This window comes from Micromys minutus, assembly GCF_963924665.1.
Source record: "Micromys minutus genome assembly, chromosome: 16".
Taxonomy (NCBI): domain Eukaryota; kingdom Metazoa; phylum Chordata; class Mammalia; order Rodentia; family Muridae; genus Micromys; species Micromys minutus.
Genome location: NC_137985.1, coordinates 53163991 through 53189189, shown reverse-complemented (window position 1 = coordinate 53189189; position 25199 = coordinate 53163991). Strand labels below are relative to the sequence as shown.

Here is a 25199-nt window from a genome sequence, read left to right as displayed (position 1 = left end):
GAGCAAAACCTCTAGCTTCCCTTCGTCCCTTCAGTGCTGACATGCTCTCTATACCGCAAACCTTCTAGCTGCTTCTACTGCCTTACTCCAGGGGTCCTCTGCTTCCCAGTCCCTCCAGGGTCTTTAGATGCCCATCAACCTGGGTGGACCTCACTGAGCATCTTCTGTTCCTGTGGGCTCCGCACACAGCACCTTGACACATAGGAACAACACATTTTGTTGTTACTATTCTAATTGGGTGTCATCAGATTTGTAATCTTCCTGCCACAACTTTCCACATGCTAAGGGTGTAGCCCTGTTTCTGTACTCAGTGGTCGGTGTTAACTGGTAAACAGAAATGTCCAGTGGAAGTCGGGCTTCAGAGCCTTTTGTTTTCTGGCCTGTAGTGGGGTGTTAAGCTTAGTTGTTTTCAGCTTTAAAATTCTAAAAGATTGGGTTAAAGTATTCTGAAATTAATGAGGGAGAGAAATCAAACAGTTATAATCCAGAACAGCATCATCTAAAACAGTCTGAAACAGTTGTACAGTTGTGTGGTAGTCACCAGCAGTGTGGCTGTTGAACATACAGTCTGACTAGCATAACCAAGGCACTGAATTTCAAACAGTCTATTTAAATTTATTAAGTACAGTCTCATGACCAACACTGGTAGCTCATAAGAACAGGGATTCAGTAGCAAGATGACTTTGTATGTAGCTGTGACTTTAGTCATGAGTGCTCTGCCACTGCAGATCAGAGTTCACAGAACAGTTCTTAGTGGGCGCAGAGCTTTGCTTTTCCTGCCCCCTTGTTAGCCAACATTCCAACGGCGCTGCTTTTCTTTTTGGAGTTATTTTGGTTATTATAATAAATTTGATTGTTATTACTTGTTTATTATTATAAACAAAAATTATCTCCAAAGATGCAGAAGTGGCAGCTGGCTAAATTTCGTATCTATTCCTGATTTAAAAAAAAAAAATCCTCTTAGCAAAATATTAATGGAATAAGAAAGGAATTACCTCAGTATTGCAAAACATTTACAAAAACAAGCTTTATTATTATCATAGTTAGTAGTAAAAACTTGAATCTTCTAAGTCTATGAATAAAGTTAGAGCATCATGCCTACCTAGCATTCCCTAGAGGTCCTAACCAGCACCAGGGAAGAAAAGATAAAGATGAGGGAAGCAGAAACTGTTACCGTTATTTGAAGGTTATTCACACAGAAAAAAGTCCCAAGGACTCACTAAAGAAACTGCTGGAACAAATACCTGAATCATGAGTTGGAAAACTTGTGAGATATATTGAATTGTATTTATTTATTAATGCATTGCTAGACCATGTTGAAATTTAGACAGTTATGTGGCATAAAAGGTGTATAGAGTGCAGATGCTATGAGAAAGCCAGCAGCAGACATAATTGAGTGTCAGTTCCCCAGGCTCGTCTACAGCTAGTCTAGTCCAGTCAAGACCATAATAGGATCTTTGAAAGAACCTTTACTAGGGCAGGGCTGAGTGCATAGCTGCATAAGAGAGTACTAGCTTGCTTAGCAGGCAAGAATATAGTAAAGTTAGTGGTTTTCTTCAGTTAAAAAGAATCCCAGACTTTTAAAAAATTGGATACTCTGTATTTACATTTGAGATGTTAGCCCTTTCCCCCTCCCCGCCCCCATTCCCCCTTCCCCTCCATTTGTCTTCATAAAGGTGCACTCCCTTCTGATCCCCCTCTCTACCCCATTGCCTTGGCATTCCCCTACATTGGGAAAACATGCCCTCCCTGGACCAAAGGCCTCTTCTTACATTGATGCCAGACACTATCTTCAGCTACATATGTAGCTGGATCAATAGGTCTCTCAGTGTGTGCTCAAAGGTTGGTGTTTTACGCCATGGGAGTTTTGGAGAATCCCAGACTTTTTAACCCATGTTTTTAGTAGTGCAGTTGGTAACAAATGTATTTCTCAGGAAATGTGCTGCCTTCCATCACTCTTTAAACAGCTTCTGGGAAGATTATTCCACTACCTTTGTGACTGGTTGTGTCAGCATCGGCCATGGTAACTTAATAAATGAGATCTCTGTGTGACATATGCTGTTTCTTCACTCAGCCCTTTCTCTGATATTCCAGTGAGCTATTCTCCTTGACCATGGCCCCACCCTGCAGCCGTGGGGAGCAAGATGACAAGTAGACTGTGGGATAGACTGGAGTAGGATTGGGTCTGTACAGCAAAGGAGATTCCTGCCTGTTTGTTGGCTTGTTGTAATAGAAATCCACAAATGTCATTTCAAAAAACCATATCTGCAAATTATTATAAGAATTGCTAGCATTGATTGTATATAATATTGGGTAGTTTAATACATTTTTCATTGGGTTGAACTCCTTTAATCCACTGTTGTGAGATGACTATTATTCTCACTTACCAGGTTATGAAAAAGTTGCCGAGGTGACTTGACAAGTCAGAATCCTGACTTGGTGACTCAGAGAACTGCTGTATTACTGTTGTGACCTCCTCTGTGAACTCTGAGTTTTAATTTCAAGGCTGATATTATGCTGTTGCTGCATTTAAGTACAAGTTTACACAGAGCTCAGTCAGTTACTGTTCCCATTACTGTGTAGGAGGGTGCTGCTGGACCAGGTGGTAAAGGCATGCAGAGTAGATGGTGTCTTACTCAGGAGGATAAAAATAGAAAGACTGGGAGGGAAAAGTAATAGAGGAGCTGGCTTACCTGTTTATGGAGGCTGAGAAGTTCCACAGTGTCGTCTGCAAGCTGGAGAAGCAGGAAAGCAAGGCTGAGCACAAGTCCAAAGACTAGAGAAACCAGTAATGTGACGCCCAGCTGATGGCGGCAGAGCCCTGGAGTGCTAGGGTGGATGCTGTACACAAACGCTGAGTTGCAGTGATTTTTTTCTTCTGTCCTTCCCACTTGCTATCTCCTTTAAGCTGAGGGATGCTCTTCTGTCACCTAGATCATGAACTCACATTCCAGTCTCTGCTCAGACATAAGACATACAGTCATGTGTTGTTACTGGAGAGTGGGGAGTTGGGTTTTGCTATTATTAATTGGGATTTTGTTTGGTATATGACGGGTGTCATACCCAGGCTCTTCTGGAATTCACTTTGTTAGGCCAGGGTGGCCTGTTCTTACAACAATCCTCCTGGGATTACAAAGTTACTTTGTCCTGCTAATTAAATTAGTGTTCTTTCTAATTTTATGAGGAAGGATTAGCTAAGGTTGGATAAGTAACTTCGTAATTTATATTTGTTGATATTACAGTGTCTTGATAACTCTGTTTTCCAAACTAAAGCCCAGAGGTTTTACAGCTTTGGAGATATGAAAGTCAGCCTAAGCACAAGAAATACGTACAGACTTTGAAAACTTCAGATTTCCAGTCTACAAAATAACTTCTTAGTCTGAAGTCAGAATCTGTGTGGCGCTTTTTAAACCACCCATTCAGGTCCCTCTTTACTAGTTTAATATGACCAGTTACAAAGTGGAATGTTCCAGATGTAACTCAGATCTGGTTCTATGTTGAGAATCCTTAATAAGAGACAACCCCTCAGTAGACTGTCCCAAACTTGGGCCATCACCACAGTGTGATTACACACGTCATAAAGGCTGCTGCTTCATTCTGCTGGTGTCAGTCGGTACCCAACATCTGCTGATGAGTTTGTGCTTCCCCTGTTAGCACTGTGGTCATTACTCAGCCACAGCTCTGAAACTGTGGTTATGTTTACAACCACTCCACCTCAGGCCCTATTTCTAAGATTGTTAGACTATTTTCTCTGGATATTTCCTGATTTGATGTTTCTGTTGGTTCCTGTCATCAGAGGTAACTGCTGCTGCAGGTTTACACATGTTGTCTTAGTCAGTGGAGAGATACCATGACTGAGGCAACTCTTATACAAAGAAGCATTTAATTGAGGTCTTCCTTACAGTTTCAGCGGCTTGCTTCATTATCATCATGGCAGGGAGCGTGGAGGGTACGTGCTGGAGTAGTACTTAAGTGCTAAGCCCTGATCCACAGGCAGAGAGAGAAAGCAAGAGAGACACTGGGCCTGGCTCCGGCTTTTGAATCCTCAAAGCCCACCCCCAGTGACACACCTCCTCCAACAAGGCCCAGCCTCCTAATCTCTCTCAAGTAGTGCCACTCCCAGGTGACCAAGCATTCAAATATATGAAGCTGTAGGGGCCATTCTTAATTCAAATTGCCATACCTGGGAAGTATAAAGAATCTTTTATGGTAAACTGGAGGACAATAAGGAATAGCCATGAAAAGTAAAAGTGTTAGTACCTCCCTCCTTTAAAATTGTGGGAAGTTGAGACTGAAAAGATGCACAGTGTCTCCCGTGGCTTCTGGGTCTTCTGTAAACAAGGTTAGTGGGAAGAGGCAGATTGACTTCCTGAAGACAATTCAGCGTTTACAGTAAACGACCAGATTCCGTTACATGGTATCGAATGCCTGAACTTTTCCTTTGAAAGTAGAGTTAGTATAGTTATAATAAATGCTTTGCTTATTTTCTGGCCATCCAAACTTATTTTTTATCATGTTCTTTATTTTCTTTAAAATAAATAATGGAAGTTAATCATAATTTTAAAGAAAATCATTAGTATCTTAGAGTACTAACTAAAAATGACCAACCATTCCTAGAACACATAAGCTGCTGTAGGACCAACTTCCTGTGCCGTGATGCAGTACTAGGACTTTGCAGGAGCTTCATTTAGCTACAGAGTAAGGCCCTCCTTCCCTTGCTGAGAAGGGCAGAAGCTGTGTAACTAACTGCTCTTAACTCTCCAGACAGGTGATGGGGAGATCATTGTTTAGGTTACTTAGATTTTAAGTTTTAAGCTTCTTTTTCAGTGTTATATTAGTAATGTTTTTAATAAGTCATTCTGCTTGTTTTCTCTCCAATGCATTTCAGTTAAAGAGAAGTTAACTGCAGATCCAGATAGTGAGATAGCTACTACCAGCCTACGGGTTTCGCTGCTGTGTCCAGTAAGTGTTCGCTGATGCTTGCCTTTGAGTATATACACTTCTTCCTACTGTGTGAGAAAGTCTGCTGGAGAGATGGCTCAGTGGTTAGAGCACTGACTGCTCTTCCAGAGGTCCTGAGTTCAATTCCCAGCAACCACATGGTGGCTCACAGCCATCTGTAATGGGATCTGATGCCCTCTTCTGGTGTGTCTGAAGACAGCAACAGTGTACTTACTTATATATAATAAATAAATCTTTAAAAAAAAAAAAAAAGAATCTTTCCATTCTACACTGTCAGCATTTATGAAAATGGAAAGACACCGAAGTATAGGACTGTGAGATGAACAATTGCAACGCTGCCTTGTTCATAGTGTGTATTATCTAAAGCACTGCCTACAGTAACAACTGTTTCTCAGGTTCAGTTAGAAGAGCAGAGTCGGGAGTGCTGTGGCGGGGCCACACTGCACCAACTCACACAGTACTTTTCTGGATAAAACTGAGCAGCTGCCCACATAACAGTTTAACCATTTGTCAACAGTAACTATAAGAATCAATCCACCATTTAAAACCTGTACCGGCTGGGTGTGGCACATACCTTTAATCCTAGCCTTTGAGAGCATAGACAAATGAATCTGAGACTATAATTCCAACACTTGTGAGGATAGGGCTGAGGCAGATGGATTATTGTAAATTCAAGGCCAGCCAAGTTACCATAGCAATACTCAGTCTTAATTTAAAAAAGATGGAGGTGGAGAAAAGGAATTCTGTTCTACCTGACTGAATTCCTTATGCCTGTAAAATTAACTTAATACTTATAAGCCAGAAAGGGAAAGAACAGTCATTTGAATGAAACAGTTATAAAGTCATCATACTTGACCAAATGATTAAAACTGTAAGCAAAAAAATTAAGTTCATTTCATACCTAATTTGTTGGTGGGCCCACCAAGATTAGGAATGGCAATTGAATATTACCTTCATGTGAAAAAAGGTGAAGATTCATAATAAACTGCTGACATTTTGGTTAATCAAATTAACTATTAAAATGTATAAAGCACAAAAGGACACTTGGCTCCTGATTGGCCTGGATTGTTCAGGAAGGTGATGTTATCGAAAGCTTCCAGCATTGAGATCCTGTTAACCTAGGAGGGTGGTTGTTTCTTGTCTTTGTTTTTTTTTAAGAAGCAACAATTTTGTAAAAATTTAAATATTATATATCCTTCATCTTAGCCTAGTATTGCTTAGTAAGCCTAAATTCAAATCTGAAGCCATAGGTGTATGATTAATTTGTAGTTCTGTCTTTTACAAGTTTCCTAAATCTGGGATCCCTCCCTACCTCTAACCCTTCTGGCCATAGAAGAAACAGTGCAATTAAAGCCACGATGTCCTTTGCCGTGGCTGTGCCGTTTATTCTGTGAATGACTTCTGAGGCTTCTTTGTAGCGTGTTTTCCTAAAGAAAAGCATTGTTACTATTATTAAAGGTTCTTTAGTAATCAGATAAATGTTAAGGAATCATAAAATTGGCACAAGATCAAGAAGGTAAAAGGTGAGGAAAAAAACTTTAAATAAAAATAATTTAAAATAACATCTCATTCTTTTTCTCCAAACCCTGACTTAGCCTACTCCCCTCTTCCGGGTTTCTTGCCTCTTCATCATTGTGATACCCTGTTGAGAGGACTTGATAAACTAGAAGACCACAGAAGCTTCCTCTCCCACTTAAGTCACTCCCTTCTTAGAGTCCACAGCTGCACTACTGTGCAGTGTCTAGAACACTGGGCAGTCACACGTGTTCATATGAAGCAGCCAGTGTATGGCAGCCGTTTTTGCTCATGGAATGTGCTGCTCATTCTGTGGTTCAGGTGCTTTTCCTGTGTGACTGACATTTTACTTCTCACACGTCTTGATTTACTGAGCTAGCTTCTAATGTGATGCCTCTGTGCTCCTCTCTCCAACAGTTTCAGCAGTTCCTTGTAAATTAGCATCTGCTTTCAAAATTCAGATTATAAAAAAGCTACTATATGTAATATATAATTATAATATGTCATGAGTTTCTATTCAGCTAAAGGGATAATTCCCCCTACAGTTATTCACAATAGCGAGGCCATATATTTTTAGGTATGTTTTTGCTCAAAAATAAAATACAGTTGTGATAACTCATCTATATATCAAATTTATGGAATCATAAAAAGAAATTTGTTCTTTGAAATATGTAAATATGCTGTCTGGCTGTGCATTTCTATCCTTTTGTATATGCAGAGCTCAGAATAAATGAGTTTCTGTTATTTGTATGCCATTTAGCTAAAGGCAACAAAAATCATTAAAATGCTTTTTCTCTTTGAGGATTGTCGGTTCTAATTTATTAAGAACAGAGACAGAAATGTTGAGAAGTCGGATGTGAGCTATTCCACAGACCTGTAAACCCAAACATAGATAATTTAGAGTGGATAGAAGAGAGAAAATAAACTAGAAATTTATTTTATGAGTAGTTATTAGTATGGGAAAAAAAACTAATGAGATTTTTTTTTTAAAGTATCAATCAGACTTATTTTATGAAGAAATGTTGTCATGACATTGTAGGCTCCTACTGGTGTGAGCCAGCATATGACTGTTTCTTCTCATGCAGCAGTAGCATGACAGAGTGAAGTCCGCCTCACTGGAGACACACGGCTTGTTTATGTTGATCTGCTGATAATGCAGACAGCCATCTTATCCTTCAAGGAAAGACTAAGCTGCTTAGGGTTTGCCCTTCTGACGACCATGTGAGAGGCAGTGGACACTTATCTCTAGAGAGATGGGAGCACCCTTCACAAGTGTTTTACGGCTTGTTGAGATGACTGTTGTGGCATAACTACTGAAAGGCCACATTTGAACGTGAACTTCTGGTTCCTTATGCCATTTATAACTGTCATTTCTGTGCTGTTTACCTGTCAGTTTGCCTTCAGACTGTAGGTCACCTTGTCGGTGAAGCTCGCCACAAAGACATGGGATTGTTCTCTTACCTCTGTGCACACAGGCTTAGCTGAACAGCTTCACAACACTCTTTACTGAACTTATATTCCATTCTTATAATTTGATTTCTATAAGCATGTGAAAAATAGGCTAAAGAACAAATTAATTCTGGCAACAGAAGATCCATTGCTTGTTTGACATTAGCTAAGGCATTTATTAATCAGTTAACAGTTTCTAAGGTATGCTCTAGATGGTGCTAAATTAAACTTTTATTTATTCTTTTATGTTTTTATACTTTTAGTGGCGGGCCATTTGTTTGCTTTTGAAACAGGATCATGTTGCCCAGAATGGCCTGAGACTCACTACTGAGTGAGAATGATCTTGAACAGATTCCCTCACCACGTGCTGGGGCTCCAGACCCCGAGCTGTAGTCACAGTGCTGGAGCTCAGGGCTTCTTGCATGTTAGGCAATGTTCTACTGACTGCATCTCAGCCCCAGATTCAGTTTTTATATCTTAAATTAGACCTTAACTGTGAAATGCACATTACTACTGGTTGCTTCATATTCCACGAAGAAAGCATAGGTTGAGAGTTTCGATGGGAGCTCAGTGCCAGCACATAAGCTCCCCGCTATAGAGCTGTGGGGTTCCCCCTGATGCTTCATGCAGGCAGAAAGACAGGAAGGAGGAGGATGTCAGCATCCAAGCAATAAGCCACAGGCTTTATTTATACTTTGAAAGAGGTTGTTCTTAAAGCTTTCCTTTCACATGCCTTTATTCTTATAAGCCCCAGTGTCTTCACATCTTTCAGACATAAAGCGTTTCCCCTAGGATGCTAGCATGCACAGCTGACAGTCTGTCTGTATACTAGACTGTCACACCACAGTATAGTGAAGACTTTTCCAAAGCCAAGGGCAAGGACATGAGTGAGCGCTGTTTCCAGCGGGTGATGCACACAGAGGAGAACACTAACTTTCCTCCTGCTCTCCGTGCTGTGGACATAAATGACATCCCTTCTGTCGTAAGCAGTTAGCATGGTAGAGTCCTTCTAACTTGTACATCACCGCATCCAGTGGAGGTGGAGAGGCAATGGTGCTACTTTCTAGGTAGAAAGGGAGGCCCAGAAAGGCTAAGTGGCTTCTCTAGAAGCACAGTAAATCATTGGAATCACAACAATGATTCAGGCCCATAACAGTTGGTTTCCTTGGTAGACAAGGAAATTACATGGTTCCCTGAAGTGTTTGTAAGCCAAAAACCTTTTCCTCTTTTAACTCACAAACATGGAGAATACTTTCCCATGAACTTACTAAATGTCATTATAGACAGTGAGTAGCTTACATGCACTGTTGCCATTCTGGACTTTGGATGGAGATCATAATACAGTATTCCTTGTGCAGGTCCCCAGCAGTACCTGGGGTCCAAGCAAGCAGTATAGGATTAAAGACCTCTGTATGTGGAATAGAGTCAGCTTGTGTCAGCGTAGTCCACAATTACTGGGCAAGAAAAACGTCCCCCAATGTTCTAGCGATGTCTGGGAGCTGGGGCTGTGTGATGATGCCCAGTGAGGAGATTGAGCGTCTGTCTCCTTCAGACCTGCCCCAGTCACCGCTCCCATCATGGAGAAAGTAGCTGATTTGGGCTTCCTCCTGTGAACCGAGTACTCATTCAGAGATGAGGTTAGAGTCTGTGCTGATCTCCATGTCTTCTTTGTCTCTAAATCTCTACTTAGCTTTTTTTAGGTCAAAGACTGATTTAGACAGTGAGAGTGTGAGAGAGCCACAAACACAGCTCAGTGGTGACGTGCTTGGCGAGCAGGCATGAGGCCCCGAGTTCAGTGCATGTGCACATTTGCAGTCTAGATGGTAAATGCCTCTATCCATAGTCACTGCTTGATATCCAAGCATGTAGTATTTTAACCTTCAGGTAGGTTTCTCAAAAAAATGTTTTATTTTCTTCCATAGTAGTGAAACACACACACACACACACACACACACACACACACAGAGCATGTTTTTATATTAAAATTTTTACATTTTAAAAATTAAAATATAAGTATAATCTTTTTCCATTTCCTTTTTCTAATCCCTCTGAAGTACCCCCTCCATTTCTCTCAAAATCACAGCCTCTTTTCTTGTTTTTATATATATGCCTAAATATATAAATACAGCCTGCTCAGTCCATATGATGGACTATTACTTGTATGTATATAATTTCAGAGCTGACCATTTGATACTGATAACCAATTAGGAGGATCATCTATTCGTCATCCATGGGGAAGACTTGTAATCTCAGCATCCTTCAGTTGTCTGTGTATGGTTGTTTGTCTAGCAGGGGCCCCTGTACAGGGTTTTCCTGAGCATGTCTGTTGGCGTTACCCTTACAGGTCTTTTAGGAAGCAGTCTGGGCAAAGCTCATGCTTCTCAGGCCCCTCTTCCATCACATTACCTGAGCCTTGCACCAGTTTAAATCACAACACACGCATGTTGTATTATGGGAAGTCATTGTTGCAGCCTGTGTTTCAACAACACGTGTTAATATTGACCTTTTTCCTTTCTTAAAGCTTGGGAAAATGCGGCTGACGATCCCATGCCGGGCTCTAACCTGTTCCCACCTTCAGTGTTTTGATGCAACTCTGTATATTCAAATGAATGAAAAAAAGCCAACATGGGTTTGTCCTGTCTGTGATAAGAAGGCCCCATACGAGCACCTTATTATTGATGGGTATGTATATTTATCAGGTTTGAGATAAAACATAGAGGTAATTTTTTCAAATGTGTTTGTTTATAGGGTTTTCGTTACTCTAGGAATCAGTGAGTAATTAAAAGTGAGTAAGTAGTATTGTAGGAACTTTTCATCTTTGAGGTTTATAAAAGCATTGATTCACTGAACATATGGAAGTAGAGGAAAGCAGTGGAAAGTTAGTTCTTTCCTTCTACCATGCATGCTTTGAATGTCAGACTTGGGCTGTTAGGCTTGGTGGCAGGAACCTTTTCACCATCTTGGTGTCCCTCCTCTTGAAAACATTGTTTACATTGATTTTATTTGTGTGTGTGTGTGTGTGTTCTGCTTGTTGTGAAAACACATGCTTTTTCCTCCCCCTCCCCCCCCCGCACCTTTTTATTATTTTAAAGCAACAGTTTTAAACAGTGTGTGTGTGTGTGTGTGTGTGTGTGTGTGTGTGTGTGTGTGTGTGTGTGTGTGGAGTACATCTAAGACCTACAAAGTGCATTAAGAGACTGAATGATCAAATTTTGAGATTCTGGCTAATTCAAACTCATCCAATACATAAACAAACAAACAAATAGCTTTTGGTGCTAACTAGCTTTTGGCTTAGCAGTTGAGAGCTGTATTGCTTCTATAGGGCACCCAAGTTCAGTTCCCAGCTCCAGTGTATCCTATGCCTTTTTCCGTACTCCATGTGCACATAGAGGCCCCACACACACACTCACAAATTATTTAAACTATTTCTTTTAAAAGTTGGGCTTTTCAGTAGAGGACCTGGCTTCTGTCCTTTCCGCCAAGCCCTGCTCTGCACTGTCCGGACTTGTGGAGAAGGACGGCTCGTTAATAGCAGTTCCCTTTCTGCTGCTTCTGTCTCCCCCCTTGTCTTCCCCTTGTTTCTTTCTCTGTCCTCACCATTGCTTACCGTGAGCAGCGGCTCTCCTGGTTAGTTTGTCTGTTGGTTTTGACCTGTAGATAGTTGGCCGTGGGTCTGCCATTCCCTCTAGGTTTCTGTAAGATACAAGGAAATGCATTGTGAAAAGGGGAAAATGCCTCCCTAATAATTCTAGTATTGTTCAGCAAAACACTCAAACAAGGCAGTTTGTTTACAATGTATAAGAAAACATAAGAGCCTTGAAGGCAGTAATATAAGAAATTGAATATATTTATCAAAAGACTTAACAACCCAGGGCTTTAAAAATGTTGAGTCTCAGGAGAATATGAATAAATAGTGTTTCCTTTTGGATTTTTCAGAAATGAAATAACTAACTTGTAGATCCAAATTAATAGTAATATTTCACAGCTCTGTATAGTATATATCTTCTTCCTTCTCTTGTAATACAGATCTCTCGCTCTCTCAAAAACAGAATGGGAAATATGTGTATCTTTAAAACTCTCGGGGGCTCAATGGGATAAGGTGCAGAGCCTAACAGCCTGAGCTTAATACTTAGAGTCCACGGTGGAAGAGGAGCGCCAACTGGTACAAGTTGTCTTTAGACCGCTCCATGTGCACTGTGGCACCTATACCCACAGAACAAACTGAAGAAATATTTTAAGTTGTCATTTCTTGCCCAGTTACATGACATCTCTGTGTAAACGTCCCCAGTTAGCATATGCGTGAGAATGGCTGCGGTTTGTCTGCTCTACTTCCCTTTCTTCCGTTGACTACGGTTCAACGTGTTCTGTTGTTCATTCAGGTTGTTTATGGAAATCCTAAAGTACTGTACAGACTGTGACGAGATACAGTTTAAGGAGGACGGCTCGTGGGCTCCAATGAGGTCGAAAAAGGAAGTGCAAGAAGTCACTGCCTCCTACAATGGAGTCGATGGTGAGGCTTCCCGTGGCCCTGGTGGTCGCTGCTGTGCTGCAGCGTGGTTTTAATATTGAGCTGCAGGCTGTTGAAATTACTGTGCAGTCCGATAACTCAGTAAATCTTAGGTTATTGATTAAATGTCCACACATAGCAGGACGCCTTTTAAATCAACTATTTTGCCAACCTTAAGATTTTTATGGTACTAGATTTCAAAGCAGTTTAAAGCCATCATTTTGAAGCACCTACTTTTAAAAGTTTGAATGCTTTTGGTGCAGAGTAGTGAACAATGCTTTTTCCTCCCTCCCCATCTCCTTTTTGTTTTCGCTTAGTTTTGTTTTGTTTTAGACTTTGAAGACTCATTTTTTTTGATTTACTTGCCTCTGCTTCCTGAATGCTAAGGCCAAAGGCATGCAGCGCCACACCAATCTGCATATATGTGTGGATAGATTTGGCTTTTTTGTGTTTTTTTAGGAGAGGACCAGTATTTTCTAGGTATTTTAGATGTTGTATAGATAAACATATGTGTAACATGCAGTCCTGCTCTAATACTACTTTTATTCCAAAGTAGATATAAAAGATACTTTCTTTTTGTTTGTTTGTTAGTTTTTTTGAAGCAAGATCTTTCTATGTTCGTAGCCTTAGCTGTCCTGGAACTCATTATGTAGACCAGGCTGGTTTTAAACTCGCAGAGAAAGATCTTTTGCCTCTGCCTCCAGAGTTTTGGGAGTAATAAAGGCTTTAAGCTAATTATTCTAATTCAAAATGATTTTTCAAAATAATTCATTAACAATCAATAAAAAAGCCACATAATAAAGCGGAGCTACCTTCACCCCGCTACCATAGCGCTGCTCTGCTGAACTGCTGGGCCCGTCGGCAGGGACTCTGAGAAGAGGGGCTCACACAGGTCTTGTGTTTTAATTATTCCCACACAGGATGCTTGAGCTCCACATTGGAGCATCAGGTGGCTTCCCACAACCAGTCCTCAAATAAAAACAAGAAAGTGGAGGTGATTGACCTAACCATTGACAGTTCATCAGATGAAGAGGAGGAAGAACCCCCTGCCAAGAGGACCTGTCCTTCCCTGTCTCCTACGTCACCACTAAGTAATAAAGGGTGAGTGCAGCTGGGCCTTTCTGAGACACTCAGAAAGTTCTTCTGCAAATGGGGCAAAGGCTGCCAGATCACCAGTGTGTGAGCACAAAATGTACGTGGACTTCTCCCAGGGACGTGCATTTTTGAAGGGTAAAGTACCGTTCTCCAGGAGTTTGTATCTAGGATCCTAATATCAAGGGGCATTCTGGACCTGGAGAGATGGCTCAGCAACTAAGAGTGCTTGGTGTGCTATGCCTTCTAACGATTCATATGCACTCACACAGTGTTTTAAAAAGATGATTCTGGTGCACTATCTTTTTTGCATTTAACCTGTTAACGAAGACTTGTTTGTTTTATTTGTATGTGGAGGTCAGAAAACAACCTTCAGGAATTGGTTCTCTCCCTCTACCATGTGGGTCCCAGTATCAAACTTAGATTGCCAGACGTAATAGCTAGTCCTTTACCCACTGAACAATCATACTGGCCCTCATTTAACCAATTTTTATTAATATTGTAAATAAAATTACTCTTGGATCAGGTGTGGTGGGATACCTGTTTTAATCCCAGCGCTTGGGAAGGGCAGAGGCAAAAGGATCTCTGAGTTCCCAAACCACCTGATGAATACATTGAAACTCTTTCTCCAAAAAGGGGGTGGGCAGGAGCGGGAAGAAAAATGTTCTTTTCCTATGTCATCTCCTTATATTTGAGGTATGGCTTTCCTTTCAGGATCTTTTTACAGTCTTTTTCCAGGTTTAGTCTGGTAGTAGCCATCTTGTTGGAGTCTGTGCCACATGCGCAGTTGAGCCACTGGCCTTTCCCCAACGGACTTGGTCAGTGTAGAGAGCACATTCCTTCCTGTGAACGCTGACTGCTCCGCCATTGTGCTGACCTTCACGACCAACCCAGACTTGGACAGAACAGCACATGTCTGTCTTAGTTAGCTCTTGGGAAACAGGACAAGACTGATGTTTTCTGAATGTGAGAAGGTCAGTGGAAATGCCTTCCACAGTTCCAGCCTGGGTCAGAAACCACAGAAGATTAGACTTCACTTTTACCTGCTTGTGGGACACTGGCTAAAAACTGGAACATGTGTGCTGTAAAGTTCATTTAAGTAGAACACTTACAGTAGAATGCTGAGCACACCAGGTCAGTGAGACACAGGAGAGACCTGCAGTGACTCAGGCATTCCTGAAGCAGCCCTGTTTAAAGACTTGTCTGTGTTTCCCAAGAGCCTCCCATCATGTTGTACTTTCAAGCTGGGGTTTGTAGCACATGTTCATAACCCCATCATTCATAAGGCTCTTTAGGGCCAACGTGAACTAGATGACATCCTGCCCAATAATGATAACAATAATCATAGTGGTGGTGATGTAGTAGTAAGTGTTCTAAATAACTTAGAGACCCAGATGGAATGCTTAGGTGATATATAAATCCTATGACACATGAGAGACAAAAAGTGACCTTGGATCTGGATATCTGCAGGAGATCTTAGAAGCAGCCTCCTACAGAAATCAGAAGACAACTATATTGTTATATTTTTGTGCCATAATTGGAAAATTAAGATGCTTTCTTTTGGGGGCTGGAGAGATGGCTCAGTGGTTAAGAGCTCTGACTGCTCTTCCAGAGGTCCTGAGTTCAATTCCCAGCAACCACATGGTGGCTCACAGCCATCTGTGATGGGATCTGATGCCCTTTTCTGAAGACAGTAACAGTGTAGCCACATGCATGAGATAGATAGATAGATAAATAGATAGATAGATAGATAGATAGATAGATAGATAGATAGATAGATAGATCTTTTAAAAAACAAAACCAGACTCGAGGTTTTTTTGTTTTGTTTGTTTTTGTTTTTTGTTTTTGTTTTGTTTATGTTTTTTAAAGATTCTTTTAAAGAAAAAAAAGATACTTTCTTTAAAAAAAACAGTGTATAAGTAGTCTGGAGTTACTGTGTGGCTTTCAGAACTCTGCAGTATTTTACTATCTGAGTAAATAGTTCTTCTCAAAATAGCTTTGTTTATTATGTTTTGAAAAATTATATTAGTTGCATTAACTACTTCCCTGTATTTGTCAGTGATGAATTGAGCCTAAACACAGCTCTGCAAAGGCTTCTCTGTGGATATGTAGATAGAAACCTGGATGTCTCCAGCATTTTTAAAAGAATGGCTGCATCTGCAGCGCTGTGAGTGTTCACAGTAGCAACCAGCTGGTAGCTGTAACAGGCAGCCCTGCAGGTCCTTTGCTGGTGTGCATGGTCATAAGAAACACGCCTGAGCAGTTACTGGGAAGAATGAGGCACCAAAGCACCTTGCTGTGTGCTCCACTCTGACTGTTAGACCAGAGTGCTCGAGAAGGCCAGCAGCCAACTGCTTTCTCCTTCTTCTCTTAAGCATAGACAAGGACACAGCTAAGGAACATGCATTCTCTATAGGTGTAAAAGGTTTACATTTACATTGATTGAAACATTTCTGTGCAGCACCTGAGAGTCTTACGCTTAGTTACATTCAGAGGAGTGTGGTGCAAACTCATAACTAGGGTTCTGTTCCAGAAATTTAACCTTGGTGTCCTTTGATGTATTCTGTACCATTAGATTTGTACCCCCACCTGCAGGTTCATGACATAGAGTATTGGAAATAAAAGATAGGTCTGGGGATGTGGTTCATTGGATAAAGTACTGGCTGTGAAAGCATGGTGATTCTCCAGATTCTGTGTGAGGCCAGATGGAGTACCACGTGGGTCTAAGTTAATAAGACAGAGATGAGAGAAGCCCTGAAGCTTATAAGCCATCTGACCCAACATATCCATGAGCAGTGTGGAAATAGGCAGGGGTGGGCACGGGGGCTGCTCTGCCCTCCGTGTGTGCTGTGTGGTGCCCATGTACTATGCGTGTGCACAGACACACTGCATTTTTGGAGTGAAGATGCCTGTATGCTTCCCTTTTTCAGGTTGGGGTCATGTGCAGTGGTGGTGCATAAACCTAGAGCTGTCGACCTTCAAAGCTGTCATAACTCCTTCAACATCAGTTCTTCCTGCCTTTCTTCCTCTTTTTTTGTTTTATTTTGTTTGGGGTGGTTTTTTGTTTGTTTGTTTGTTTGAGTTTTGCTTTGGTTTGGTTTTGACATTTTGAGACGGGGTTTCTCTATGTAGCCCTGGCTATCCTGGAACTCACTCTGTAGACCAGGCTGACCTTGAATGCAGAGATTCACCTGCCTCTGCCTCCCAAGTGCTGGGATTAAAGATGTGTTCCACTGCAGCCTGGCTGCCCTTTGTCCTTCAGGGAAGGAGGTAAAGCCTGTCGGTGCTTTTCTGGAGTTTCTGCTTCCCTTCTGTGCGACCATTTCTCTACTAATGCAGAGACCGTGGAGGAGTGCTGCTTACTGGTTTGCTCAGCCTGTTTCTTAATCACTAGTTTAGAAAATGCTTTCCACGCTGGCCTAGTACTACAGAGGACTTTATTACTTGAGGTCCCCTTTTTTCAGATGACTGTGCCATGTGTCAGGTTGGCAAAAACTTCTCCAGCATGAAGAATATTCCTAGGTTTCTCACTCCCACTCCATTCAGCACCTTAGAAAGGACCACAGTTTGTGTTGGAAGTACCTTCTCCTCATGGCCACCATGTGGCTCAACTGTGCATTGCTCCTGCATCTCAGAATGGGCTGCAAGCACTACCACAGCCTAAATTAGTTCTTACCATTTGCTTCACAGTTTGGTTGGTTGGTTGTTTGGGTTTTTGTTACTGTTTAGTAAACTTTTTTAATCATAAAAAGTAGAATGTATTGTGGGATACAATTGCATTTGCTAAACTGTTAAAGTAACAACTAAATTTTCTGAACATTTTTTTTCCACAGCATTTTAAGTCTTCCTCATCAAGCATCACCTGTGTCCCGGACCCCAAGCCTTCCTGCTGTAGATACAAGCTACATCAACACCTCCCTCATCCAGGACTACAGGCACCCTTTCCACATGACACCTATGCCTTATGACTTACAAGGTGAGTTCCTGCTCCTTTGCTGTGTCACACAGGCTGAGGAATGTCTTCATTCACTCTAGGGATGGAGCATAGGAAAGGGAGTATAGCGAGAACATAGCTTTGGCCTTTGTGGTGCCTTCCTCAGCAGCCAGCGCCACTGCTCTGGGAATGCTGGGCAGTGAGTGAACTTGAGGCATTGTGAGCTTTCCAGTGTCCCATAGGCTGTTGGCATACTTCTTATATGTGGCCTTCAGTTTGATGGAAGTGAATGTTGGGTTTTGTTCTTTGATTATGGCTAGGTGTAACAGATACTGTGTGAGGCTACATTGTATTACAAGAGATGGACTTGCTGGGTAGCCCTGGTTTTGGCCTGGAGCTCCTCATATAGTAGACCAGCGTGGCCTCAAACTTGCTGTCATCTTCCTGCCTCTGCCTCCTAAGAACTAGGATATTGCACTATAATGTGCAGGTGCTGTGTGCCGTGGTACACGTGGAGATCTGAGGACAGTCTGCAGGAGTTCATTTTCCTTCCACCGTGTGGATTTTAGGGATCAAACCCAGGTCATCAACTTTGGTGACAAGAACCTTCACACACTGAGATATCTTGTTAGCCCTGTTTTATTGTCTTATAAGTAGTGACTCTTAAATATTTTTAATTTGTTTCTTTTGAACCTTACTTTTTTTTTTTTTTTTTGAGATAGTTTTTCTGTGTAGTCCTGGTTGGCCTCAACTCATAGCCATCCACCAGCCAGCATATACTGTCATATACAGACTTAACCTTTTTTTTTTTTTAAGTTTTATATGTCAGTACATCATTTATCTCACAAAGAATTTCAGCCATAGGTGTATCTTTATGACCTAGTGGCTCACAGACTAACCATTTCACTTCCTGGAGGCGGGGCACCAAAACAGTCTTCTATACAGGCCTCCTTACCTGCTTGCACACCTGGGTCACTGTCACACATCCTGAGGCCCTCCCCTCTGCACTGGTTGGACGTCAGCATGAGACATTGGTTTTCTTACTCTTTGATCTGTCAGTGCTAGATAATTATAAGTTAGGAAGGGTCTGCTTGCAGCCAGGAACTCGGGTCAGGCTTTCTGGGATGCCACCAGATACTTCTTTTTAAAGGCAGGGTCTTTTATATCTCAGATCCAACTGCCTCTTCCTTTTGAATGTTAGAATTAAAGGCATGTGCTACCATGCCTAGCTATACAGACTCCCTTGGGTTTTAATCAAGTAAAAGGAAGTAAACACTTTGACAAGGAGAATTAAAAGCTTTCCTACAATTTGTCTTGCTCTTATTTTTACCTGTAAAGTCAAACCAAAAGTCATGAAAGACCCTAAGAGGCACTGTGTGGAGTAAGTTAGATGGAAAGGTTACTTAAGGGACAGGGATGTAGCTCAGTGTGTAGAATGGTTGCCGGGTGTGCATGAGAGGATGGGTTTGATTCCCAGTGCCAGATAAACTAAGCGTGGTAGGTAGTGTGCCTGTAGTTCCAGCACTCAAGGTGAAGACTTGAATAAGAAGTTCCAAGCCAACATAGTTTATGGCCAGCCTGCTCTACATGATTTACATCTAAGCAGACAGGCAAACAAGCAAACGGTTACGTGTGGGGATTAAATAAGAGCAAGGTATTGTTGCCAAAACTTGGGTTTTGTCCTTCATAGTCTACAGGTAGAAGTGCCATATACCCCTAGCTTGACTTGTCATGGTTTTCGATTTGTTCTTTGTTTTTTTTTTTTTTTGGTTTGTTTTGGTAGGTGGTGGTGATGGTGGTAGTGGCGGCGGCGGCTGCTGCTGCTGTTTGAGACAGTCTTTCCATTTTACTTTAGCAGCCTAAAAGTTGCTGTGTAGACCAGTCTAGCCTCTAACTAAGAATCTGTCTCCCTCTGCCCCCTTCACGCTCTGGAACTAAAGGTGTGCGCTCCTTGTGTTCAGGACCCAGAGGGTATGGGTGTAAGACTTAAGCGCTGGGTATTTAGAAAGGTTCGCTTTTCCTTTTTGTTGTTCTTTTCTCTGAGGTCATTTTTTTTCTTTCCACAGGATTAGATTTCTTTCCTTTCTTATCAGGAGACAATCAGGTATGTTAATGTGAATAATCTACTTCTTTAATTGTGTATTAAAATATTTAAAAGTATAATACATAGCCATAAGAAAGAATAAATTTCCTTATAAGACAGAGCACATGTGGCCAGGGTTGCTCTGTCTGTAAGAATTTAAATAAAGCATCATTCATCACTCCCACCCTCAGTCCTGTTGTAGAAAGGCACAGGGCAGTAAGCCGTGTGATGGACAGGCTATCATAGCTGCTCTAGCCTGTGGTGTCTCCTGCGTTGCCAGTGGCATGTTTGACGCAGAGTTGTGTGCAGTCTGTGAGTGCTGGCTGTCGGTGACAAAGCTCTGCTGCTTTCCAGGTAGACAGTGTGCTGTCCTCGTTTATTGCAGCTCTGATCGCTTCACTTCTCCCGTGCTTGATTCTAGCTCATACTTCTTTGTTCATCTCAGTCCCTAAATGTACAAAGTTGCTAAAAGGCCATATCTAATCACCTGGACACAAACATAGAAGTGATGAAGGAGTGTGGAAAGACAGTCAGTGACTATCACCACCAGTCAGGTGGTCCCATTGCACCAGAGCTGCAGACTTGAAAAGCAAGAACAAAGTGGAAGAAGTCTCATCGGAAAAGTGGCTAAGGACATGGACTAAGGATCGAACACAGAAGCTCCTCCCTCTCTGTACCGTAGCTGTCGCTGTCAAAGCAGTGACCCAGCCTCTGTCCAGAATGGCCATCCTGGGTTTCATGCCAGCGAGCTAGAGCACTGTTGAAGAGCAGCACACGCTGTAAGAAGCTGTGCATTAATGATGGTGCCCATGTGCATCCTCTTCCACGCCAGTGCCAGTGTGGTGGTCCTGTTCCCAAGCAATAGAAATAAGTCAAGGAGGGTCTTATTTTCAGGTTCCACACATGAGTATGCTTTATTTACATTATTTCCATCCATCTCTCCCTCTTTCAGCTTCTCCTATGGCCCTGTATAGACATTTTTCATTTTTTATTACTATCGAGTGCATGGTGTTGCTTGGTGTGACATAGCACATGTTTGGAAGTCAAAAGACAGCTGTGTGGAGTCGTCCTCTCCCCCTCTATGTACTCCACCCATGGAACTCAAGTGCTTGGGCTGCACAGCAAACACCTTTATCTGCTGGCCTTTGGGACCCACTACCTAAGTAGGACCTTTGTCCAAGTTACACTGCCACAGGAACACTGAGGAGACCACAGACATCAGCCCTTCAGATGCTTGAGAACACGAGCTCCAGAAGAGTATGTGCGGTGCGCTGTTCACAAGTGCATCTCAGATGGAAAGGGACAAAGCAAAGCAGCACAGCACGGTTCTGATGAGGGACACCTCAGGATGAACCCTAGGAGGTCATCAGGAGTCTAGAAACAGGCATTGTCTCTGTCCTGAAACCTTCCAGGAAACAAAATGTGGCTAGCAGACTAATTCTAAGTCCTGCCTACCTATGTAGACCTGAGTGGAAAGGGTGTGTGTGTGTGATGAATTTGTCTTTTTAGCAAAATACATAACTATATCTCATAGGGTATAGATAGGAAGACAGAAAATTTTTGCGTAGCCATGTGGTTTGTTTATGTTTTAAGTGTTATTATAAAGAATAAAGTAGTCAGAAGCTAAAGACTTGTAGGCAGTTAATGGTTAATGGGGGAGCCACTGATAAACTCGTTGGGACACATACATGTTCGAAGTAGACTGTTGGAAAAAGGAAGGTGTTCAGCTAAAGAAAGCAGGAACAGAGAAAGTAGTAAAGCAGTTCTGATCGGAAGACATATATATATATACATGTGAAAGTGTTAGAGCTCACTGTGCCTAATCAGTACGTAATAAACGTTTTTAAACAGCAAAATTAAAGAAAGCTAGCTTGGGATGTTTTTTTTTTAAATCAATGTAGAATGGCCTACGCATAGCATGCTGCTAAAGCCACAGTCCCCAGACCTGACAGGTCCTCTGCCTTCACAGCCTCTCAGCAGCAGTCCCTGACCCAGAGACACTGCAGCTCCACACACCGACTCTGAGAGTGCCCCACGCAGGCGGGCATTGCTTGTGTTTTACAGCAAGTTCTTCCTGCCCTTTATAGCTGGGAGATGTTCATGTGCACAAACACTGCCCTGTGCCCAGCACCTACAGTGCTGAGAGCAGAAACAGGCTGCAAGAGCTGCAGCCAGGGCATCTGTGATGCAATTCTTGGGCTGAACTTGCCATTGGAGATGTGGGACGTATCCTTCCTACTGCTTCTGCACACCTCAGAAACAGAGGGTTAAGATCTGCAATACAAACTAAAACATGCCCAAAATATGCACATGCAATCAGTAATAGTGACCACCATTTACTACAGGATGCGTTGTCACTTGAGGAGCCAGACACTCGGGATGTGGGCCTTGCTTTGCTGAGAAGAGCACGTAGAGGTGCATCTGATTGTAACAGTGTCTTGTCTCTGGTCCCTCCTAGCATTACAACACCTCCCTGCTTGCCGCAGCGGCAGCGGCGGTCTCAGACGACCAGGACCTCCTGCACTCCTCCCGATTTTTCCCGTATACCTCCTCGCAGATGTTTCTTGATCAGCTAAGTGCAGGAGGGAGCACTTCTCTGCCAGCCACCAACGGAAGCAGTAGCGGCAGCAACAGCAGCCTTGTGTCTTCCAACAGTCTGAGGGAGAGCCATGGCCATGGTGTGGCCAGCAGGAGCAGCGCAGACACGGCGTCCATCTTTGGCATCATACCAGACATTATCTCGTTGGACTGACGCCCTCACCCTGCTGTGCCCACCCCATCCCAGATTAAATGACTTGGCAGAAGAGAACTCTATGCTGTTTTACCTTATCCTGTTTAGAAAAGTATACAAGCGTGGTTTTTTTTTCCTTTTTTTTAGGAAAAAAAATTAAAAGAAATGTACAGAGAACAAAACTATATTTTCAGTTTTACTTTTGTATATAAATCTAAGACTGCCTGTCTGATAAAACACTTGTTTAAAAAAAAAAAAAAGAAAGAAAGAAAGAAAGAAAAAAGAAAAGAAAAAACCAAGCACCCACAAACCTTCAGTTCATTTTTTCTGGATTCTGAAGACTTTTCATCATTTGTCCTATGGTTTGGGTTTTATTTTACTTCAGTGGCATTATCTTTCTTGCAATAACGGAAACAATCGCATGTATGGGGTTTATTGTGGGAAAGGGGTTGGGACAGCTTTGATTTCCATTTTTAAAGTGGCAGACTTGGATTCTGTGTGTGTGGGTTTGCCAGCCTTAAGTTATGAATCTTGTCTATTTCACTGCGTCCCCTTTGTTTTCAGGACAGAGCTCTGTGTGCGTATGTCTGTCTGTCTGCCTGTATCTGTGTGTCTTGTGTGCGGAGCGCCTGTGCACCTGTGTGTGCTGTTCTGTCGTCACTGTCCCCTCCTCCTTAGTTTGCATTTGGTTAATATCAGTTTCCTACTTCTTTCAAAATGCTTCAGAGGTCTCGAACTCTTATATGAGCATCTTTCTCAACTCTCCCAGGTGCACGTTCTCCATCACAGACCCCCTGTGATCTACTGTCTACCCTCTACGAGTGTGTTTCCCAGAAGTGCTGGAGCAAAAGCTGCCTGGATGAGCAGTCAGCGGATAGGCCCTCGAATGACAATACACTTTTGTTGATTCTAAGTCTCAATTGCCAGTGTTCAGTATGTAAGCCAAGGCTGTGAGTACCTGCATTTTGGCCATAGGGTAACAAGTTTTCCTTGAGGATCTTCATACCAAAATGGGATATGAAAGAACTTTATAGCCCTGTGGGCTGTGGAGCGCTGTTTGGTACAGGACACTCCGTTCCACCAGTTACCTTAAAGGTTACAGTACAGTGCAGCCCACATGTGAATCCATAGCAAATCTATTTGATAAACAGTTGAAACGCTAAAATAACCTTAGTTATTTAGTTTTCTGGCTGAGTATACTTCTTTTCTTAGCGGGGCTTGTTCTTTCACCTTTTTTGTGGCAAGCATGACATAGGAGGCTGTTTTTTCTTAATTTAAGAATCAGTCGGTCTTACCTAATCTCAATAGCAGAATATATAAATATATTAAAATGCTTTTAGGAGATAATTAAGGGTCAAAGGAAGGAAAGAGTGCCTCTCATACTGAGCAGAAAGGAAAGCACACTCTTGCAGTGGAAACTGGGTGGCAGCTGATGGGAGGTGCAGGCTGAGCCGCAGAGCGGGGGCCGTCACCACCAGCTCCTGCTTTTTTGTTACACCTTCGTGTTCTCAGAGTTGGGGAAGGACCATCTTTGTATGTTGTAAACTTGTTTTTAAGCCTTGCGTCAGTAACAAAAGGACCGATACTAATCCAGGTAGAAGTCAAGATGGCTGTGTCTTGAGTTGTATAATAAAGCAAGTGGTTCACATGACAGTGCGGCATCTAAAAATAATGTGTTTTATAGTCTCTCTGCTACTAAAATGTCGACTTGAATTTTTGAAAAAAGTTGGTGTTGATATGTATATGTGTGTGTGTATATATGTATTTATAAACAAGTGTGTGTGAGTAACATCGTCGTCTTCCCTACGCATGTGTGTTCCACACAAACAGCTGTGTGTTAGAGTCACAACAATTCGCAATAAAACAAGACATTTGTTGTAAGTTCAAACCAGAAATAGTTATGTTTTTAAATTCATCTGGTGTGAGTACATGTTCTATAAGTTCTCATTACTGTATTAATTTAGACTCGTTTCAGACGCCATAAATTGTTACCTAGACTGGGATTAGAGTGGGGATCACTGAACTTTAGGGTGTGTTAACATAGCAATAGGAAACATTATTTTAACTGTCTGAGATAAAATGAATGGTTTTCTTTGTTCTTGGTTTTTGGTTTGGTTTGGTTTGGTTTGGTTACTGTTAGTAGTTTTAGGCCACTGGTCCATAGTTTTTTGTGTCATGCTGAATTACAAATTTAGAACAGTTCGGTTCAGATCAGCTCTGCATTCTTCATGCCAGTTATAGAGAGTCACCTTCCTTCTGTGTCCTGCCTCCTAACCTAAGGGGAAAGTGGGTAATTGGAGAGATAGATGTCCTATGACTGTGGCTGTGTCCCCATGGGAGAACAAGCCGTTTGATTTCTGTGTATTTTAGTTCCTTCCACTTACTGAGAAATTCATTTCTTCAGTGTTGACTCTAAAATGTTGCATGTGGTCAAAGTCAGAGACTTTCACAGCCCTTAATAATCATTAGTCACACACTACCTTCTGTCCTACATTTAAAGGAGAATGTGCATGCTCACTTGCCCTGTCGTTCCGTAGCCTGCCCTCGCTCCCCAGCCCTGCCAACCTTGATAGGCTGTGGGCAGATAACTGTTCTCACGTCTTTCGTTCAGCAAGTTGCCAGGAGCCCCTTGCTTAGTCTCTTACTAGCATGTACACGTGTGCTCTGTACAATACTTTGTGGTCTGTACAGGACTGTGTGTGTGCTCCTGTCTGTCTACAAGCACACATCATCAATAAAGTAGCCATTCAACCAGGAGGGTAAAGGTAGCTTTTAATTTACTCTGTGGGCATTACTGGACACATTTTTTAAAATATGAAACTTAACCATGCATACTTTGACCAATTCATTTTGAGTATTAAAGTTGTTCCATTGCTAATTTAGATGTTATACATCTACATTACTGATGTAAAAAAATCACCTGAAG

At 42.0% G+C, this 25199-nt stretch overlaps 1 protein-coding gene across 1 annotated transcript in view; it reads left to right on the top strand.

The window, feature by feature from the left end:
* Positions 1–24141, top strand: part of PIAS1 (protein inhibitor of activated STAT 1) — an 89946-nt gene extending 65805 nt beyond the window's left edge. Inside the window, exons 8-14 of the mRNA XM_080930294.1 lie at positions 4889–4962; positions 10448–10608; positions 12306–12436; positions 13354–13534; positions 17359–17501; positions 19526–19563; positions 22001–24141. Coding sequence (XP_080786420.1) covers positions 4889–4962; positions 10448–10608; positions 12306–12436; positions 13354–13534; positions 17359–17501; positions 19526–19563; positions 22001–22294 — 1022 coding nt within the window. The 3' untranslated portion in view covers positions 22295–24141. The remainder of the gene's footprint in view (positions 1–4888; positions 4963–10447; positions 10609–12305; positions 12437–13353; positions 13535–17358; positions 17502–19525; positions 19564–22000) is intronic.
* Positions 24142–25199: the final 1058 nt, after the last annotated feature.